Source organism: Fundulus heteroclitus, chromosome 1, assembly GCF_011125445.2.
Source record: "Fundulus heteroclitus isolate FHET01 chromosome 1, MU-UCD_Fhet_4.1, whole genome shotgun sequence".
NCBI classification, from domain to species: Eukaryota; Metazoa; Chordata; class Actinopteri; order Cyprinodontiformes; family Fundulidae; genus Fundulus; species Fundulus heteroclitus.
This window is the reverse complement of record NC_046361.1, coordinates 5,497,263-5,516,171: the sequence shown is the minus strand read 5'-3', so window position 1 is coordinate 5,516,171 and position 18,909 is coordinate 5,497,263. Positions and strand designations below refer to the sequence as shown.

Here is an 18,909-nt window from a genome sequence, read left to right as displayed (position 1 = left end):
CCTGGCTACAGAAGACAGGCATTTCTGCTGAATCGTGCCCCTTTGATCCTGAAAGAGATAGAAAACCACAAGGCTGCCTGCAGAACCATATAGGGTAACGCAGCCTCGCATCTTCTATGTTAGTCTTTCCGTTAGTCACATTTTTTTTTTTTAGCTAATGTTGCTGAAATGAAGGCATTAAAGTAGCTGCAACAGAATATTCAGTTTTTCAACATCCGGATCAGAATTTATAGCCAGGACTTTTTGTCAGATTTAAATGGCACACTTCAGGGGATTTTATTAGAAATTACGCCGACAAAGTGGCATGCAATAGCTTTGAGTCTCAAACAGCAATTTTTAAAATTTGCATCTTTCTTCCGAGAATTGCTAAAGCGCAGTCAGATTGGATATGAAGCTGTGGACATCAGTTTTACTGTCTTGCCCCCAATGCTCATTTGGATTTCAGTAGAGAATATAAATGGGGCTTTGTTTTAACTCACCAATGGGATTTAAATCATTGAATAGTAGCCCAGGTCTTATCTTTAGGGTGCTTGTCGGGCTTGAAGATCTTCCTCCGAGACTGTTTATCTCCATCAAGTTTCCATTAATTAACCTGCTCCCCTGTTCTTGCAGAAGCTGCCCCATATACCATGATGCTGTCACCACAATGGTTCACAGAGTAGCTGATGTTTCAGTCATGTAGGCCAAAAAGTTCCGTTTTGGTCTGACCAGACCAGAGAACGTTCCCCCACATTTTAACCATGCTATCTACATTTATTGTTGAAAACAGCACACTTGACTTTCGGCTTTCTTTCAATAATAGATTTCATTTTGCCACTCCGTGGTGCAACTTATAGTGGTCTCGTTAACAAATTCACCCACCTGAGCTGTGGACGCCTGCAGCTCCTCCAGAGTTACCATGGGCCCGCACTGTTCCCTTGCAGCAAGAAGGCCTCGGGTTCAAATCCCCAGCTCGGGCCGTTCTGCATGGAGTTTGCGTGTTGTTACCGTGCGCGCACGGGTTCTCTATACCCACAGTCCAAAACCATGACTGCTAGGCTAACCTGTCTCTCTAAATTGCCCTCGGGTATGACCCTGCTGTTTCGTCCGTTGACTTCTCAAGACGTTTGGTTGCACTGAATTGTTTGAGGGGTATCACATTTTGAGGGCTTGCATACAAATACACGACACACATTTCAGATTTATATTTGTAGAAATATCTCAATAGCATGTATGCCTTCATGTATTCCCCCTCACAGTTGTGTTGGTCTATCATCAAATCCCATTAAAGAAACCTAGGTTTGTGGCTGCGACATGCCAAAATCTGGAGAAGTTCAAAGAACAACAGTACAATCATGAGCGACTGTATTAAAAACCTGATCCTTTATGAATATTCGTTACAGTAAATGCTGCTGAGATTTTAGGAGAAAAATCAAACATATGCTGATGAGGGAGTGAAGAGACAGAAGCTTAAAAAACCATAGAGGGAATTTGTTTCCATTAACTGAAAAGGAAGTGATGAGGCCTTGCTTAAAGAATGATGCATAGAAAAAACAATTATTAGTCATGCGTGGGAAGAATTGCAAGTTCTGGTAAGCGTTCATGTCAGGATGCGAACGTGGGGACGTGTTTTCGAGTCATCTTCTCGGCGCCTCTGTCAGCTCCAGAGCCGCGCGCAGGTCCCGCGCTGCCTCCGAGTGCTTCCTCTGGGAGCTCCTGAGAGCATGCCGCAGCTCCTGAGGGGACACCAGGTGGAGGCGCAGCAGAGAGTCCACCAGCTGGGAGCGAGCGTTGCCTATGAACGAGTGCGACAGGAAGAAGGGGAGGCCTCCGTCGGATTTAGTGGTGTAAAGAGGGACTCGGACCATTCCCATGACCTGGGAGGGAGAGAGAGGAGGTGAAGCAGAGCAGGTGCCGAGATCCTGCAAATTGCTGCCCTTCATCACTTGTTACCTCGAGACCGTGATCGACTGCGGTGGACACGGCTGCTTTCTCGACCTCTAGAATCCCCTCTTCCTCCATCTTCTTCACGTAAAAGTGAAGCATCAAGCGGGAGGAGGAGCCTGGACGAGAAGGGGCAAAGGAAGACGCCACGTGGTCCTCTATGGAAACTGGCACGGCTACACCCAGCTCCTCCAACAATTCCCTGGTAAGCCCCTCCTCCAGGGTCTCCTCCGAGGGCTCAACCAAACTAAAGGTGTTGAACAATTGAGGAATAAAACGACTTAGTCAAAAAGTTGAAACAATTAAATAATTGTGCAACAGAAGCTTGGGGTGTGCAAATAGTCCCTAGGATCTGATAAGATTCATGTTCGAGTAAAAAATACAGACAGCAGGCCCTTTAAAGACAACGTGGTTGTGCAGTTGCACGACTGTATCAGACAAACGCGCAGAGAAGTTAAAAAGTGTGCAAATAGTCATTATGAAGAATTTAAATGTGCAAGTTAAAATGGCTACGTCCATTGATGCTAGAAACAGAAAGACCAGTAGCCGTCAGTTTACAGGATGATGTAAAATACTGTGCAATTAATTTAAATCTTCAAGTTACAGAACTTCAAATTACATTCCCTGAGAAGTGTGCAAATAGACACTAGGCGACAGGGGTGCATCCTCAGCCATAACATAATGCAGCGTCACACCCAGAGAAACATTTTTTTTTTCTCTCTCTAGGAATCCAGCCAGATGGCAAGTAGCAGCCAATTGGATCAGAATACTTTTGCAGTGTGGTGTGGAGAATTCGAAAGAGGACCTAGCTGTTGTAAAGCAATGGTGCCGACAGCTGCTTTCTCCATGTAGCCCCGTGGAATGTTCATTGGTAAGTACAGCTGTGCATCATCAGCGTAATAACACAAAAAAAAGCTTCCTGGATGGGAAGTAAAACATCTTCAGAATAGAAGTCCAGTTGTTTTATTTTATTAATTTTTTTTTTTTTAATTGATCATAACCTGGATGACTGAGAATCTTCACCAACATACACTCCTGATCAAAATCTTAAGACCAGTCAAAAATTTGCAAGAATTTGCATTTTGCACTATTGGATCTTAAGAAGGTTCTAAGTAGAGCTATACAATGTTAAAAGGACAAATCAGTGCAAGAGACAAGAACATTTGAGCAGGGAATTGTCTGAAAACTGCATTTACACTCAAACATGATTTTTTCAGCTGATCAAAAGTTTAAGACCATAGTCTTTAAAAGCCAAAAGCTGTGCAAACATCTGGATTCCATGTCATTTTCTGTGAAGTCTTTACACTGTCAAGACCTCCTGATGGCAAAAGCAAAAAAGCTCACTGACTTTGAACGTGGTAGGATTGTTGAGCTGCATAAGCAAGGCCTCTCACAACGTGCCATCGCTGCTGAGGTTGGACGCAGTAGGACAGTCATTTTGCATTTTTTAAATGATCCTGAGGGTTATGGAACAAAAAAGTCAAGTGGTAGACCCCAAAAAATTTCACCAGCTCTGAGCCGCAGGATCCGATTGGCTGTCCGTCAAGACACGGGACGATCCGCTACCCAAATTAAGGCCATTACTGGTGCTGACTGCAGCCCAATAACCATCAGACGGCATCTGCGAGAGAAGGGCTTCAGAAACAAAAAACGTCTTCAAAGGCCACGTCTTCTTCAACGCCAAAGAATTGCCCGTTTGGACTTTGCAAGGATGCACCAAACATGGGACATTGAAAGGTGGAAGAAAGTTGTCTTCTCTGATGAGAAAAAATTTAACCTTGATGGTCCTGATGGCTTCCAACGTTACTGGCATGACAGGGAGATCCCACCTGAGATGTTTTCTACACGGCACAGTGGTGGGGGCGCCATCTATGGGAATGGATGGATCAACAGAGCTGTGGCTCTGGGTAAGTTTGGCAACTGTACTAAAGAGAAATCTAGGATTATTTTTATTCTCTTCAATTATTGATGAAAAATATGCTGCTCTAACTCTGCGGAGGGTCTTGTTATACAACAATAGTCTGTCCCTCCAGATTAAGTAGGATTCCTCTTGGTGTGTAGAGCGCCATTTTCTCTCCAATTTCCTAACATTGTGCTTCAAGGAACGCAGCTCTGAATTAAACCAAGGAGCCAGCTTCCAGTGAATAATCACCTTCTTTTTCAAGGGAGCTACATTGTCTAATGCAGAACGCAATGAGGAAGTTCTGACCCAATCTGTATAATATGATTGAACTTGACTTTGTAAAGTGCCTTGAGATGACATGTTTCATGATTTGGCGCTATATAAATAAAATTGAATTGAATTGAATTGAATCATGATTTGGGGTGCGTTTTCCTTCAATGGAACAATGGAGTTTCAGGTTGTGCAGGAGCGTCAAACAGCAGCTGGCTATGTGGAGATGTTGCAGCGGGCATCCCTCATGACTGAGGGCCCTCGTCTGTGTGGTAATGATTGGGTTTTTCAACAGGACAATGCTGCAGTTCACAATGCCCGCCTGACAAAGGAGTTCTTCCAAGAGAATAACATCACTCTTTTGGACCATCCTGCATGTTCCCCGGATCTAAACCCAATTGAGAACATTTGGGGATGGATGGCAAGGGAAGTTTACAAAAATGGACATCAGTTCCAGACAATGGATGCCCTTCGTGAAGCCATCTTCAACACTTGGAGCAACGTTCCCACTAGCCTCCTGGAACCACTGGCATCGAGCATGCCTAAACGATTGTTTGAAGTCATCAACAAGAATGGTGGAGCTACTCATTACTGAGTCCTTTTTTTTGACATTTTGATTTCTGTTTTGGGGGGTTTTCGGGGTTTTTTGAGCTATGGTCTTAAACTTTTGATCAGCTGAAAAAATCATGTTTGAGTGTAAATGCAGTTTTCAGACAATTCCCTGCTCAAATGTTCTTGTCTCTTGCACTGATTTGTCCTTTTAACATTGTGAAGCTCTACTTAGAACCTTCTTAAGATCCAATAGTGCAAAATGCAAATTCTTGCAATTTTTTTAACTGGTCTTAAGATTTTGATCAGGAGTGTATTCCCTAAAAGGGGCGTGTAAAAAAAGAGCTAATCTGGTCCAGGTTTAGTGCCCTGAAGTACTCCACAAATCTGAGGTGCCAAAGCGGAAAAGTGTGATGGAACAAAACTGTTAGTTTTACAGGTGATGGAAAAGGATGTCATAAAAGACTACAAATACTTTCAAATCATAACTAGAACTTTTCATTCTAAAACCAACAACAAACATTGCAGAAAACCAAAACACATTTGTTTGATGTATTGTTTTATGTACTACAGCTACTGAAGTTTCGGTTTTCACTCAGGTCAGAATTCTTATTGGAAGCTGTACAGGAAAACCTCATTCTTATTAGTGCAAAAATTAAAATCTCTATATAGAGTTTCAGCTTCCATACAGTTTAAGCCTTAGTTCAGATTTAATTAGGATTTAGACTACCTTCTATTGCCAAAAACTGTTTAATATCTACTATTAAAACCATAAAGCCTACTCTGGAAATTGTCAACCTGCTGTGAGTCACTAACAAACAGAAAATGGCCTTCTTTCCTTTAATGAACTGAAGGTGATAGTTTATTTTCTACATTTTTAATTATCCATCCATCTTCTTCCGCTTATCCGGGGTCGGGTCGCGGGGGTAGCAGCTATAGTAGGGAGGCCCAGACGTCCCTCTCCCCAGCCACTTGGGCCAGCTCCTCCGGGGGAATCCCAAGGTGTTCCCAGGCCAGCCGGGAGACATAGTCTCTCCAGCGTGAGGGTAGGAACGTAGATCGACCGGTAAATCGAGAGCTTCGCCTTTTGGCTCAGCTCTCTCTTCACCACGACGGATCGGTACAGCGCCCGCTTCACAGCAGACGCTGCACCAATCTGCCTGTCGATCTCCCGCTCCATCTTCTCATTCGTGAAGACCCAAAGATACATAAACTCCTTTACTAGCGGCAGCACATCCTCCCCAACACGGAGGAGGCACTCTACCCTTTTCCGGCTCAAGACCAAGACCTCGGATTTGGAGGCACTGATTTTCATCCCGGCCGCTTCGCACTCGGCTGCGAACCGCTCCAGTGAGAGCTGTAGATCACGCCCTGATGAAGCCAATAGGATCACGTCATCCGCGAATAGCAGAGACGCAATCCTAAGGCCACCAAAACGGATCCCCTCAACACCTTGGCTGCGCCTAGAAATTCTGTCCATAAAAGTTATGAACAGAATCTGTGACAAAGGGCAACCTTGGCGGAGTCCAACTCTCACCGGAAACGAGTCCGACTTACTGCCGGCAATGCGGACCAGACTCTGACACCGGTCGTACAGAGACCTGACAGCCCTTATTAAAGGGTCCGGTACTCCATACTCCCGGAGTACCCCCCACAGGATCCCTCGGGGGACACGGTCGAATGCCTTCTCCAGATCCACAAAGCACATGTAGACTGGTTGGGCAAACTCCCAGAATCCTGCTGATGGTATAGAGCTGGTCCAGTGTTCCATGGCCAGGACGAAAACCACACTGCTCTTCCTGAATCCGAGATTCGACTCTCCGACGGACCCTCCTTTCCAGAACCCCTGAATAGACCTTACCAGGGAGGCTTAAGAGTGTTATTCCTCTGTAGTTGGAACACACCCTCCGGTCCCCCTTTTTAAATAGGGGGACCACCACCCCAGTCTGCCAATTCAGGGAAACAGCCCCCGATATCCACGCAATAATTACAATCATCTAATTGTCCATATGTATTCTCATACTTCTCTAAGTGATGTTTAAACTTTAGCTGAATATGTTAACACATTTTAGCACGGCGTTACGATGTATTGCAGATTTCTTTTCCTGTTTTTGCACGTGTGATTTATTTTGTGATTTCTTGGTTTGTTACATAATGTCAACGTGTCGATGAATGACGCACCGACAGATCTGGCAGAGAGTCATGTAATAAACAGATAAAAAGACACAAGTGATTCATATTATGCAGAATACTAATCTGTTTGATTAACAGTCTGTTTAGAAAAGCTCGTACAAAGGGACTTCTCATACATGTTTCCTTATCTTGTACAGTCTTTGCTGCATCAGTATTCTAGAGATGACGTGTGATTGTTTGTGCTGTGCTGTGAAAGATTAATATCTTTATTGGGAGGGGGGGTCTGCTCATGAAGGAAAAAGATGTATTAAGAAAAGCTATTGTGCCATGCAAAAGGCCTTTAAAACTAAATCCCCTTCCTCCCCAATTACATCTGGAAATCTGCAGTAATAAGTCTTTGCAAGCTCTGTACATCTAGAAACTTTACCCATTTCTCTTTGCAAAATAGCATAAACATCCTTTTTCTAAGTCTTCTGCTGGATGCTAAGTTGAATTTAAGTTTGGACTTTGACTGTGCCATTCTAATGCATGACTATGCTTTCATGTAAACCATTGTATTGTGACCCTTATTGTATATTTAGGGTGGTTATCCTGCTGGAAGTTGAACATCTGCTATTTTCTCAAGCAGTTTCTAACAGGTTTCCTTCCAGGTGTCCAATATATTAAAAAAGGAGCACTGCGTAAGTTTAAAGGTTAAATATTATTATTTTTTCTTCCCCATACATGCCCTTACAACAAGGTGTAAAAGGAATTTTCCTCTGTTTACCGCAGTTGCCTCTAGAGGCTGCATTAGTCAATTCATAAGAGAGTGCTGTGGGTCTTATTCTCTGGGTTGTGCACGTAACATGCTGCGTGCCCTTGCTCACCTGGCTACTTTGCTTAATCTCCATTGACACGATAGCGAGAGAACACAGGCTAACTTCAATGTTTAGAAGTTTCTTACCTCAGAAGACATTACGCCTCTAAACAAAAGACCTGTGCAGTCACTTCTCCCATATATGTGTACGACACTTTGTCATTTCAACTTGTCGCCAGAGGGGGCAAACCTCTGCAAAAACTCTGGAACGTGCGCTACGCTCCTTTAAGGTCCATTCGTTTTTTTGTTTTTTTTTTTCAATCACCTCAAACGTAGCATAATGCTGCCACAACCATGTTCAGCTATGGGTTACACAAAGGTTCTAAGGGGAATGCTGTATAAGAGAATTTGCTAAATTTAAAAATGCAACAGCAAAAACTCACCCGCCAGGGAAGCCCAGCAGACCGTCGAAGCGCATCTGCATCTGTTTGAGGTGACAGGTACCTTTAAATACTCATGCGACAACGTGTCCATTGAAAGTTACACAAGGAAAAATGTGGAGTTTTCGCTTTAAACAAGGTGATGTTATTGTTCATGTCACATGTGAGTGGCTCGTGTCGGATCACACACACAAGGCTGTTAAACAAACCCCCATGGGTGTGGAAAGTCACCACTCAGACTGTACTCACCAGTACAACGTGCCTGATGGGAATCCTGCCAAACAGCTGAGATGCCGTATCAGAGTAGAGCATCACGTGGCATGCATGCCTGCTGTGAGAGCATTCCAGCGCTTCGTCCCTCGACAGCTGTCCACTCGCCATCTACAAGCAGACCCGCAAACAAACAAGACATCCAAGCAGTCACAGCCCAGTGACCCCTGATCACCACGCTGAAGCCCCGTACTGAGTCAATCATGCAAGTACTCTTTTTACCTGTTTTCCCTTCTTTATGTGCTGAGCCAAGAGTCCTGACTGCAACCAGCCGATAAGCCAGGAGAAATCTCTGCATTTAGAGGAAGTCATGGAAAGGAGGAAGTCTGAAGGAAAATCTTTTCCTCTTGATAGCAAACACTTTAGCTCCCCCTATGTGTATGGCGCAGGGTCACAAACCCCTGAAATATATCTTCATGAACAGTTCATACCAGTGCACCTCAAATGTGTTGCTTGATTACAAATGCTGACACACTCAGTGGGAAAGTCCCATCACCGCGGTTACTTTTAGCACAGCTTCACATTTAACTCTGAGCTGATCCCATCAGAGAAAGGCATCCATCATCACTGGCCTACTAACCATAGGTGAAGGTTGGATTGTAGGCAGACCGGTGTATATATATAAAACCTCCCTTTTGTGGCTCAGCCAAACATTTTAGCTCAGCTATGCAATTGCAGACTGGAAGAATTCCTGAATAGGGGGTTTTCACTGACGTCACTGGCCAACTTCCGGTCCGCCATATTGGGTGGTTCACTTCCTTATCTCTAGTTGTCGTACACGTATTATCGTATCGCGAATGGATAAGTACGCCAGCGGGCTAGAGCGACCAGATAAGGACGTATACCTGAGGAAATGTTCCGTGATCGACCATATGGACCCGTATGCCCTCCACGGTGCCTTGTTTAGCCGTAATCCAGACGCATTACCTGGTGTTCGGTGAAAACCCTCTGCACACTCTTGAGGAAATGAGAGCTTACAAGGGTCTAGAGGCTCACAACCAGTTCACATCTGGTTATGTACATCAAGGAAATCGCCATCATACGTGGACGGGTGAGTTTTAATAAGATGGTAAAAATGTAAACGATCCGACGCAAATGCGGCGCATGCTTCTGCGGTGGCTGACGGCCGGCGGCCGGCGGTGCGCGAAGGCGCTTGGCTGCAGGGCCGCTCGACGCCGCTCGCGGCTTTAATTATTTAAGCAGAACAATGACCAGTGCAAAATTAAGTTGAATTTACCGTATTGGCGCTAGGAGCTGCAGATCATAAAGCCAGCAAACAGTGGGAACACAGCAACTCGTTCAAAGGTAAGCTGTGCTCAGACGGGCTCTGGCACATGCTAACCGTTAGCGCTAACAACCACTCACGCATGTAATGTACTTTTAACTTGCTGCTATGTGTTTCAAAGGTTTAGAACACACTCTCATTGACATCGGGATACTGTGGAAAGTTATGTTCGGTCGACTTACAGCCGCGATCCAAGCGAGCCGACGACTCTTTGTTATCACTAACAGTTGTTCTCCGTGGTTGCGCCTCCAGGCAGGAAAGCGGTGGAAAATTAATCTGTTTCTATGTTTTTCCCATGGCGATCATGTGTTGCGCTGTTACAGCCCACAATATAGCAACGGTTTACCATGGTTGAAATCAAGTTAAGGTGAAATTAATCAAATTAAAACACGGCTGAGAGAGGGAGTACAGTACGCGGTAGTAATAGGCAGTAGAGGCGGCGGAGGCAGTCAACACGGCAGCCGCGGAAAGTAATAAGTCATGACGCCCAAGCCCTATTATTAATATATTCTTCTTACATGTTTTAAATACTTAACAGTTAATTACCTGTGACAAAGTGAGCACCGCAGACTCTGGCGTATTCCAGCTTAACACCGTCCAAATCGGACCTGGATATCCGTGTCAGCCATAGGTGACGGCGTTGTTCAGATAGCTGTTTTGTTTTTTCACACTGATTCACTATTACGGCTAGTAGGCGATAGAAAGAGCGTTGTTCTCCACCTCCACGGGCCGTGCAACCAACCATTAAACACGTTTTCCCCATTGTTCACTTCCAATACTGCCTAAGGCGTCATACAATGCAGGTCAACGGTGCGAAACGACTGCCACCCAATATGGCGAACGCGCTGAGTAGTCACGTGAGCGTGACGTCAGCTGAAAACCCCCACCGCATACGAGATCCCAATACTTCCATCCATTTCTCACTCCACCACTACCGATAGACCAGACACCAGGACACCTGAGCTCCTTTGATTTCTGTTCTGTCTCTCTTCGAGGTCGGTCGTGTTTTTTTCTCTCCTCTCCAGCTTTCACCTCCCCCCTCCTGCTTCTGCTGCTATGTCTTGTCTTTCTGAGCACTTTCTTCATATCACCCGCACTCTGAAAAACATGGATCTGGTAAGCTGGTCTCTCAGTGCTATTGATCAAATTGTTTCGACAGGTAGGCAACGAAAGGGGGACCCGTCCGGTCCTGATTTGACTCATTTCGTGGGATACACCTTATATTCTTAGATGGAAAACGATGTGTCTTTCGACTTTGTCATTCCTGGACGTTTGAAACTTTGCATGTTTGGATTCAGGATACTTGGATTTCTACTTATTGGATCTGGTGGATTTTTGATGTATCAGCAAATACAGCGGATGTCGGTAGCCATTTGGCCTTGATCCGGCTGCATATGACGCGCTCACTAAGGCGGTGAACGGACAGACCTGGAAGGTGGAGGAGCGACACCGAAAAGCTGGCTGCACTGGAACACAGACTGGCTTTGGTGGAGATAGGATAAAATCTGGAAGTGAAACGCGGAAAAGCCCAACAATTTGGAAATTTGGATTTCACCATTTGGAGCCAGCAAAAAGACTTAAAGCTGACGGGAAAGTCAGTACAGCTTGTCTCATAACAAATAACATATTTGGACTATGCCTTCCCTATCTAATCACTCCTGGATTGTTATGGCGGAGAGTGCTCAGAACTCTTCCCTGCTCCCTCCTCCCCCGCTGACATCTGCGGATGCTTTCTGAACTGTTGGCTGGCTGATAACATCAAGGACAATGGCCTCTGGAGAGTGTTCACAGAAATATAAACATTTTCACCCAAACAGACACACATAACTGATGCTCATATAAACTGATGAACTTACACCCGACCAGTCTCAAATGTTGACCTTCTGCTATAGACCATTTCATTGTTATTGTTTTGATCCGGGTTTTTCGCGCATGCGCGCCGGACTGGTTGGCAAAAGACGAACACAATGGCGGACGCAAACACAGAAACTGACGAGTTCTCCACGTATTTTTCTTCTTTAGATAACGTATCACAAGATCGTTTTAAGAGTAAGTTGATTGTTGATGGTATCAGATTGCCAGATCCACACAGCAAAAGCCTGAAGGGACGGAGCGAGTCTGTGAAATGCTGGCCAAGTGTTCCGTACCGCATACAGCTGCCTTATAAACACGGCAGGCCAGTACAGACGAGAGAGCATGAAAGCCCCTGAAACCACTGGACGGCTACAATTATTTTATATCGGGAAAAAGGCTTCAGCAACGCCCGCGACGCCATGAGGGATTAAGCGGGTCAGAAAATGGATGGATGGACGGATGTTCAGACATGTTTGTGCAACAGCACAAAGCGGCATCGGACACAGGCCGCGTCTCAGCAGAGAGGAAGACCCGCCTGGTAAGTTAAAAAAAACATTGTTCACTACGGATTATTTTGGTGTTTTTGTCTTATTAAAATGGGTGGGGGTGTCGGCAACATTGCAGCGTAAACACAGAAGTACTAGCGCCCGTGAACGGGGGCGTAATGCAGCCGCTGTCTGGAGCAGCAGCCGCTTCTCCGGCCCGTGTAGCGATCGCCACCTCCCCTCCGCCGCTATTTAAGTAGCTATTTAATGACTAGAGCAGAATTAAGTTGTATTTACCGGAGATGAAGTGTAGACTGCAAATTCTGTCGTAGTATGTTGGCTCCCCCAGTCCATTGGAAGTGTCTGCCTGCGCCCTTTTCATTGAAAATATCCATTTCTTTCTTCGTCCTTCCTCCTTCGGTAAACGACAGAAACGTACATCCAACGATTTGGAATGCCTCTGTGTGCAACCGGGAGCGCAACAAGTCATAGGCATTGTTTAGATTCCAAAAATAAAACGAACTAAAAGTACGCTCTAAATCACCCGTTTTGTCATGTAGTAGACGAGAACAGCTCTGTTTTTGCCTACCCGCGGGACCCAGATGTAGCGCTGACGTCACGCGTGAACTACCCTATATGTGTCTCGTCTTATTTGTGCTTTTTGTCTAAGAGGTTTTTGATATCTCAAACTGTATCCTGTAATAGAATAAAGTATGAGGTATGTTTTTTTTTTCCTCTCACCTTCCTTTTTTTGTGGCCTCTATTTTTCCACAGAGTAATGGCAGCGCCCTGTGGGCAGCGTGTAAGGCGGTGTCCTTGGCAGCAAGGCCTCAGTAAATCGTCTCCCCCTGAAATGTTTGGGATGTTTGTGATGGCGGTTGTACTGAAAGAGCAATTTCCCTCTGGGATTATTAAAGTAGCCCATTTCTGATTCTGATTTGTGATTCTGAAAGTTGGTTTGATGCATAAATCGGACGGCGTCATGGGTTCACACAGGGTACCGTCTTTCCCCCCACATTTGAATTATCAGATTGAGTCTGGGCTGTATTGTGTACAGAAATACAATTTGAACATCATTGTGTCAGAGATCACCAGTACAAGGGCCTCGATTGAGGAACTTCCTGAGCTATCCATTTGCAGCTGAACAGCTCACAGATAAAAGATATCACGGTGGATATCAGACAGAACAAGCCACATCAAGTGCAAATATCTAATCAAGGGGGTCAAAGAGGAGGTGGTCTGGATTAACAGAGAGCTATCCTGTTGAGTCATGAGTCAGTACAAATGGATACACGCCACAGGAAAGGAAAGTCAGGATGCCTGTGGCACTGCAACATCTGCAGCAGACTACTACTAATGCTTTGGCTTTGAAAGCTACCATCCTCTTGCTGTGGTCTGTGGCGTTTTTGACACATACGATGTGGTTAAGGGTGGCCCAGGGCGGCAGCAAGAGCACTTAAAGTTTTAAAGGGAAATGTTCTCTGTCAGCTGTGCCCAATCAACGAGGAGATAATGACCCCTAGTGGTCTACATAATAAAAAGCAATTTTAATAATAATAAAATAATAATAATAATAATAATAATAATAATAATAATAATAATAATAATAATAATAATAATAATAATAATAATACACCCAAATGTGTTTCTTTTCTAAAGAGATCTGGACTTTATTCCAACATTACTAAATCAAAAAGGAAAACAACTGATGCCACAGAAGTTGTAAAACGGACAGAAGACACACACCCACAGAACCATATTTTAATGCTTCTTTGTTCCCTTGGATTAAGGCAAGCATGAAAAGCACAATACATAGATTGGTAAAATTTAGACTGAATTATAAAACAGGAAAAGCTCAGTTTGATTTAGGGTCAGGCTAGTGTATGGTTTTGAACTTTATCTACCTATGCATCTACTGGACTAATAAAATTGCAACTCATAACGCACCAAAAATATGAGTCACGTCACCGACTTTTCTTGTACAAATAAAACTGCTGTTTCACCTTTAGTCAGCAATATTCAGTCATGCGTTGCACTCTACGCATTTTTTCGTGACGTCAACACTCACGGTTGGTTGATCAGATGTACGTTGACCAATCGCCCCCGGCTACTGGGTTTATGGAAGTGTGCTGCTGCATTCGCGGATAACTGGAAAATTGGCTTATTCACCAAAACAAGGTGTAATACTCTTTATTGCTTCAACGCAACATTAATGTAGGGGTGCTTTGGGTAGTTTATGAATAGTTTGTTTCTGACCCTTGTCTGCTCACAGTAAATAAAAAAAATAAAAAAATTGATGTAGCAAGCGCAAAAATCCGAAAACACTTTAATTTGGAAGTTTTATTTCCGAGGAACATTAAACGCAGCGTCGAGATTCACCCACGAATAAGACGAACTAGTAGTTTTTCCTCTATCGACGCACTCATTTCAAGGGGCTGCATGTATTAAACTACATGCCGAGGTAAGTAAACACTTTGCTGAGCTTTTAAATGTGTAACCAGCCATGTGTTCAATTCGAGTATTATTAACCCAGCCCTGTTGCGTAGCCAGCCGCTCATTCATTCTGTCAGACGGAGCGCATATTTCAGAGACGTCCGCTTTAATGCTGGTTTAAAAGCCTGAAAGAGCAGCCGAGACACGTTTCCCCGCGTCCGCCTACGGCCGACAGACTGCACCGTGAGTATGTCGAGCCGAACACAACAATAATCTTGCTATCGCTAGCTAAGGTAGGAAGCTAACCGGCTACATGCAGTAGGTGTGGAATTGACGCGTTTTAGACAGGTGGGAACCTTACCTGGCCGGAGTTTCAAAGACGGAACATTGAAACTGGAGCCCGACTTAAATCCAGCTCTAATTCCCGCAGAAGTGGATTCTAGACAGGGGTCAGCAGTCTAGTTCTAGCTGATATCTCTGTGCTTTTTATATTTCTTTTAATGTACTGTTGTATTCAAACAGTGATCTGGTGTCTCGTTTATAAAGCTTGCGTACGCAGAAAACGGCGCCTGAAACTTGCGTACGTCACTTACCACGCAAAAATGGTAATTTAAGAAAGAAAAGAAAAGAAAAGAAGAAGAACTTGACGGGAAAACGTGCGATCCAACTGTGACCCTGACGTACGCTCACGTTGGAGACGGGGGAATTGGCGCCACAGATGGTAAGGTGGTGAATTGCAGCCAAACTGCATCATGATTCTTCTCAGACGTTCAATGTCACTCCATGTCAGACTTTAATCGTAGATCGACTTGATCGTAACTACAGAAAGGACCATGAAAATATATTTTTAAAATAAAACTCTGCACAACGTTGTATCGGGGTTTTCTATCATCACATCCCTCTTCCCCGATGATCACCATTGGTGGATGCATTGGCACAGCTGGAAGACCTTGCAGATGGGATCATAAATTTCCTGGCCAAGATGCCACCTTAGACTCTGAGCATTACATTCTGCTATAACCTACAGGGGAAAGTGGCTATAAACGCACCCAGTCAGCCTCCATTGGCTTCCTAAAATGCTTTTTTGCAGTGTTTTTGTTTTTTTGTTTGCTTTTTTTTTTTATCATTTTTGGTCTTTTATCATCTTAGGGGAAACGTTTCCTCCTGGTCGATCTGACAGCACAGCCTCAGAGGAATTTCAAACACGGAGCACGGCGTTCATGCGGCATTTAAAACAGCAGTATGGTTTAATTTTTAACAAGCTTTTAACATCTGTGCTTTTACGTTTGATCTAATAAGCGTGGCATGTTTAATAAACTGACATTTTTCCAAACTTTCTTTGCTTTTTCTCCGTGGCTGCCACGTCACCACGATGGGTCAGCTGGCCCAATTTAAACACTCTTTGCTGTTGATGAGGAGCTTTGCGTGTAGAGGGCAGCTGGGATCTAGAAAGGCAAATTAGGTGCTGGTGGGCGTGGTTTTCTAAATCTGAATGATTTGCGTAAGTACCTTTTTTAGTGGGAAGTCCACACGATGGTTTATAAATGAGACCTCTGATCTGTTCACCAAAATAGATGCTATGACTCTATGATGGATGTTTTCAAATAATGTTTCTAACTCATCTTTTATTGCTTTTCTGTGATATTTTAACAAAAACTAGTAAAACTAATGCTTATTATAGTACAGTTTCTTTTTTTGTTTACTGGTGTGGATTCATTGTTGACCAATATCACACAACCAAATTTTGTTTTGTTTTGTTTGTTAAATCTGCGTAGACCTCTTTTATAAATGTAATTTTTTTCCCCTTTTTGTCTCAATTATTGAGCTTTCAGTGCCGTTGACCGCGCAGTTCTTCTTCTGCGTCTTGAACATTGTAGGTTGTCTTTATAAACCCTGTCAGCAGGTCAAAAGCTTAGAAATAACTTTGGATCTTAATTTAAAGTTGATCATAGAATATATCAGACATTTTATCGTTTTTTTAAATCATATCAGAGCCAGATCCTTCCAAACACAACCAGATTAGAAAAAACCCTGTTTCATTTATTATGATACAGTTTGTGCTGGAATAGCAAGGCAAACACTTCCCAGTTTTAATAAAGCTGTTTTTTTCCCCCCCTTGTCTCATATTCCTACCAGAATGGCCTCCAGCATACCGGATGAGGTGATGATGAACGCTGCTCTGATAAAAGAATTAGCCGATGTGGCAAAAGATGAAGCCCTTCTGCAGGGAGTATTAATGAGGACCAAGGAGACCACGAACTCATCTGAGGTGCATTTTTGGAAACATTTTAGCTGGCTTGCAAAGTCAAAAACATTTTTTATGCTGTTATAAGTGCAATGTGAAAAAGCTCACTGTGTTGTGGTCAGATCATTAGATTGATTAAACGGGACATATCCTTTTTTTTTTTTTTTTTTTTTTTTTTTTTCCCCAGTGTCCTGTCTAGCAATGTGGCAATAAAAATTGATATCTTAATGCCAAATAGAGCTCGACAGATTTTACTTTCACAAGTGGAGCAAACAGCTTTCGCCATAATGCTCCACTTGATTTGTGCGTGTAAATAGCTTTATTGTGATTCCTGCAGGGAGAATATCAAATTATATGGACACTACAATGGGAAAGTAGGAGAGTAAAAGAAAAACAAGAAGAGAAAAAAAAGAGAGAGAAGAGGTGAAAGAAAGAAGAGATAAAAGGAAGAGAATGATAAAACTTCCTCTGTCTGCTCCATCACCTGGAAAGAGACACAAAAAGAACAGCACAACCAACAGACATAAAGCAACAGATACAATCGTGTAACACCTTGATACCATTGCTAAATCATATGTATTATTATTTAAGCTGACATGTGTAATGTGATACCTAAAAAAAAAAAGTAAAAGAAAGTAAATAAATTATAGCCTTTCTGTATATAAGTGACCATTTAATACCTGGGACCCAGCACCTGTGGGAGATTGTGAGAGTGCACTAGTTTAGGTGAAAATTATCCAGAAGGAAATGGCTTGATAGTGATTGTGGAGAACCGAAGACCCACCTTCCCCGAGCACAGAGGCAGGGGTCAGGGGACCCGTAACCCCGGACTCCCAAGGGGGCCCCCAAAGCAGTGCGCCCGAGAGGGGCCTTCACAGGAAATCTACAACCCCCCCCCTGAGGAAAGAGGAGAGACGACCCCGAGGAAATCCCCCAGCCACCGCAATGCCGACGCCCTCAAGAGCCGCGGGGACGAGCCCGTGGGCTCCGCCGGCAGCCGGCCGCGCTGAAGTGGTCCTGGCCATGGGCCCTGGGGGCCAGAGGCCCCAGGGGCGCCCCGCCCCCGCGGCAGGGGCCCCGGCCGCCCCCCGGGGGGCCAGGCCCCGCGAAGCCACCGCCGGGAATGGGCCGGCGCCCACCCGGGAACCCGCCCCAAACCCGAGGACCGTCAACGCGCCAGAGGGTCAAGGCGCCCGCCAACGCAGCGGAGGAGGGCAGGACGTGGGGGGATGGGCTCCGCACCTAGCGGAGACTTGAGATGATCTTGGGAGAGGGAGCGGACCGAACCCAAACCTGGGAAAAAAAAGAAAAAACACTCATTCACACCATCCCTCCCTTGTGCCCCACTCGCCACACACAGACACCAAAAAAAATAAATAAATAAATAAATAAAATAAATAAATAAAATAAAAAATAAATTAAAAAAAAAGGATGCTTTACACACATTCCCACATAGCATTCACATCCAAAAATCCCAAGTGGGGGGGGGGGTCACCACAATTCAACAATACGACTGCCTGTGCCCGACCCCCGGCCCCGGACCAGGCGCCCCCCGGACCAGGCCCCCCAAAGAGGGGAGGCCGACACGACCCGTACGGGCCATCCGACCAGAGCCCCCCATCACCCACTATATACCTAATAAACCCCCTCCCACCCCGACCTTACCCTAGCCACCCCTGCCCCCCATCCCTTCCTGGGGAGAGCAGAGGCGTCAGCCCCAGATCCGGCAAGCCGCTGGCCAGCCGCAACAGCCCCCCGCCAAGACCCCGTACCCAGTGGCCCGCACCTCCTCCAGGCCCCAGACTCCGTGCCGCGATCGGAGATCGGGGGGGTGCAAAAGACCCCCGATCCTCCCTACGCCCGCTCAGATGTTGTGTTGTTGCATGTTGTTCTCAGGTGTGTTTAAAACTGGGAGCACCGAAGGGGGTGCATGGCACAGCCCACCCCCCCTCCGGAAGGGAGCTGGTGCCAGCGCCCCCCCTCCAAGCAACTACCCAGAAGAACCCTCAATGTCTAAATGCGAGAGGGGGTGAAGGGAGCCGCCCGGGGCGAGGCTCACACAACATAAGCCCCCCCCCAGACGTCTTCCCCCCACCCCCCCATATCGTGGCCTACATGGATGTGCGTTGTGAAAATGTTTGGAGTGAAAGTGTCTAAAATGCATGATAAAATTGGGAGAGGGACGTCACCAAAAGGTGGCAACCTCCAGTAACGCCCTCTCCCCAAGGACCTACATGTGTGGCGGCGTGATGGAGCAGGCAGAGGGAGGAGTCCGGGGATGGGGAGCAAAGGACTGGGGAGCCAACCCAGGGAGCCAGCTCCC

The 18,909-nt window shown here is 45.2% G+C and overlaps 2 protein-coding genes across 5 annotated transcripts in view; one reads left to right on the top strand and one right to left on the bottom strand.

Moving 5' to 3' along the window:
* Positions 1–1,332: 1,332 nt before the first annotated feature.
* On the bottom strand, positions 1,333–14,893 carry LOC118556601 (U8 snoRNA-decapping enzyme-like). Of its 2 annotated transcripts, XM_036150967.1 has the most exons (6): positions 14,703–14,893; positions 8,507–8,576; positions 8,264–8,395; positions 8,018–8,058; positions 1,933–2,170; positions 1,333–1,856 (listed from the first exon to the last, which is right to left on the bottom strand). In XM_036150967.1, the coding sequence occupies exons 3-6, from the start codon at positions 8,393–8,395 to the stop codon at positions 1,617–1,619; spliced, it is 651 nt and encodes a 216-aa protein (XP_036006860.1). In that variant the 5' UTR covers positions 8,507–8,576; positions 14,703–14,893; the 3' UTR covers positions 1,333–1,616. The 2 variants fall into 2 exon arrangements, with proteins under 2 accessions (XP_036006860.1, XP_036006819.1); XM_036150926.1 differs by lacking the exon at positions 14,703–14,893 and having other exon boundaries at positions 8,507–8,969.
* The window catches only part of LOC118566964 (glutathione synthetase-like), a 20,849-nt gene continuing 16,142 nt past the window's right edge, over positions 14,203–18,909 (top strand). The window contains exons 1-2 of one of the 3 annotated variants that reach the window (XM_036150826.1): positions 14,203–14,369; positions 16,478–16,610. In XM_036150826.1, the coding sequence (XP_036006719.1) occupies positions 14,362–14,369; positions 16,478–16,610 (141 nt within the window). In that variant the 5' untranslated portion in view covers positions 14,203–14,361. The other 2 variants (XM_036150886.1, XM_036150856.1) reach the window with 2 other exon arrangements.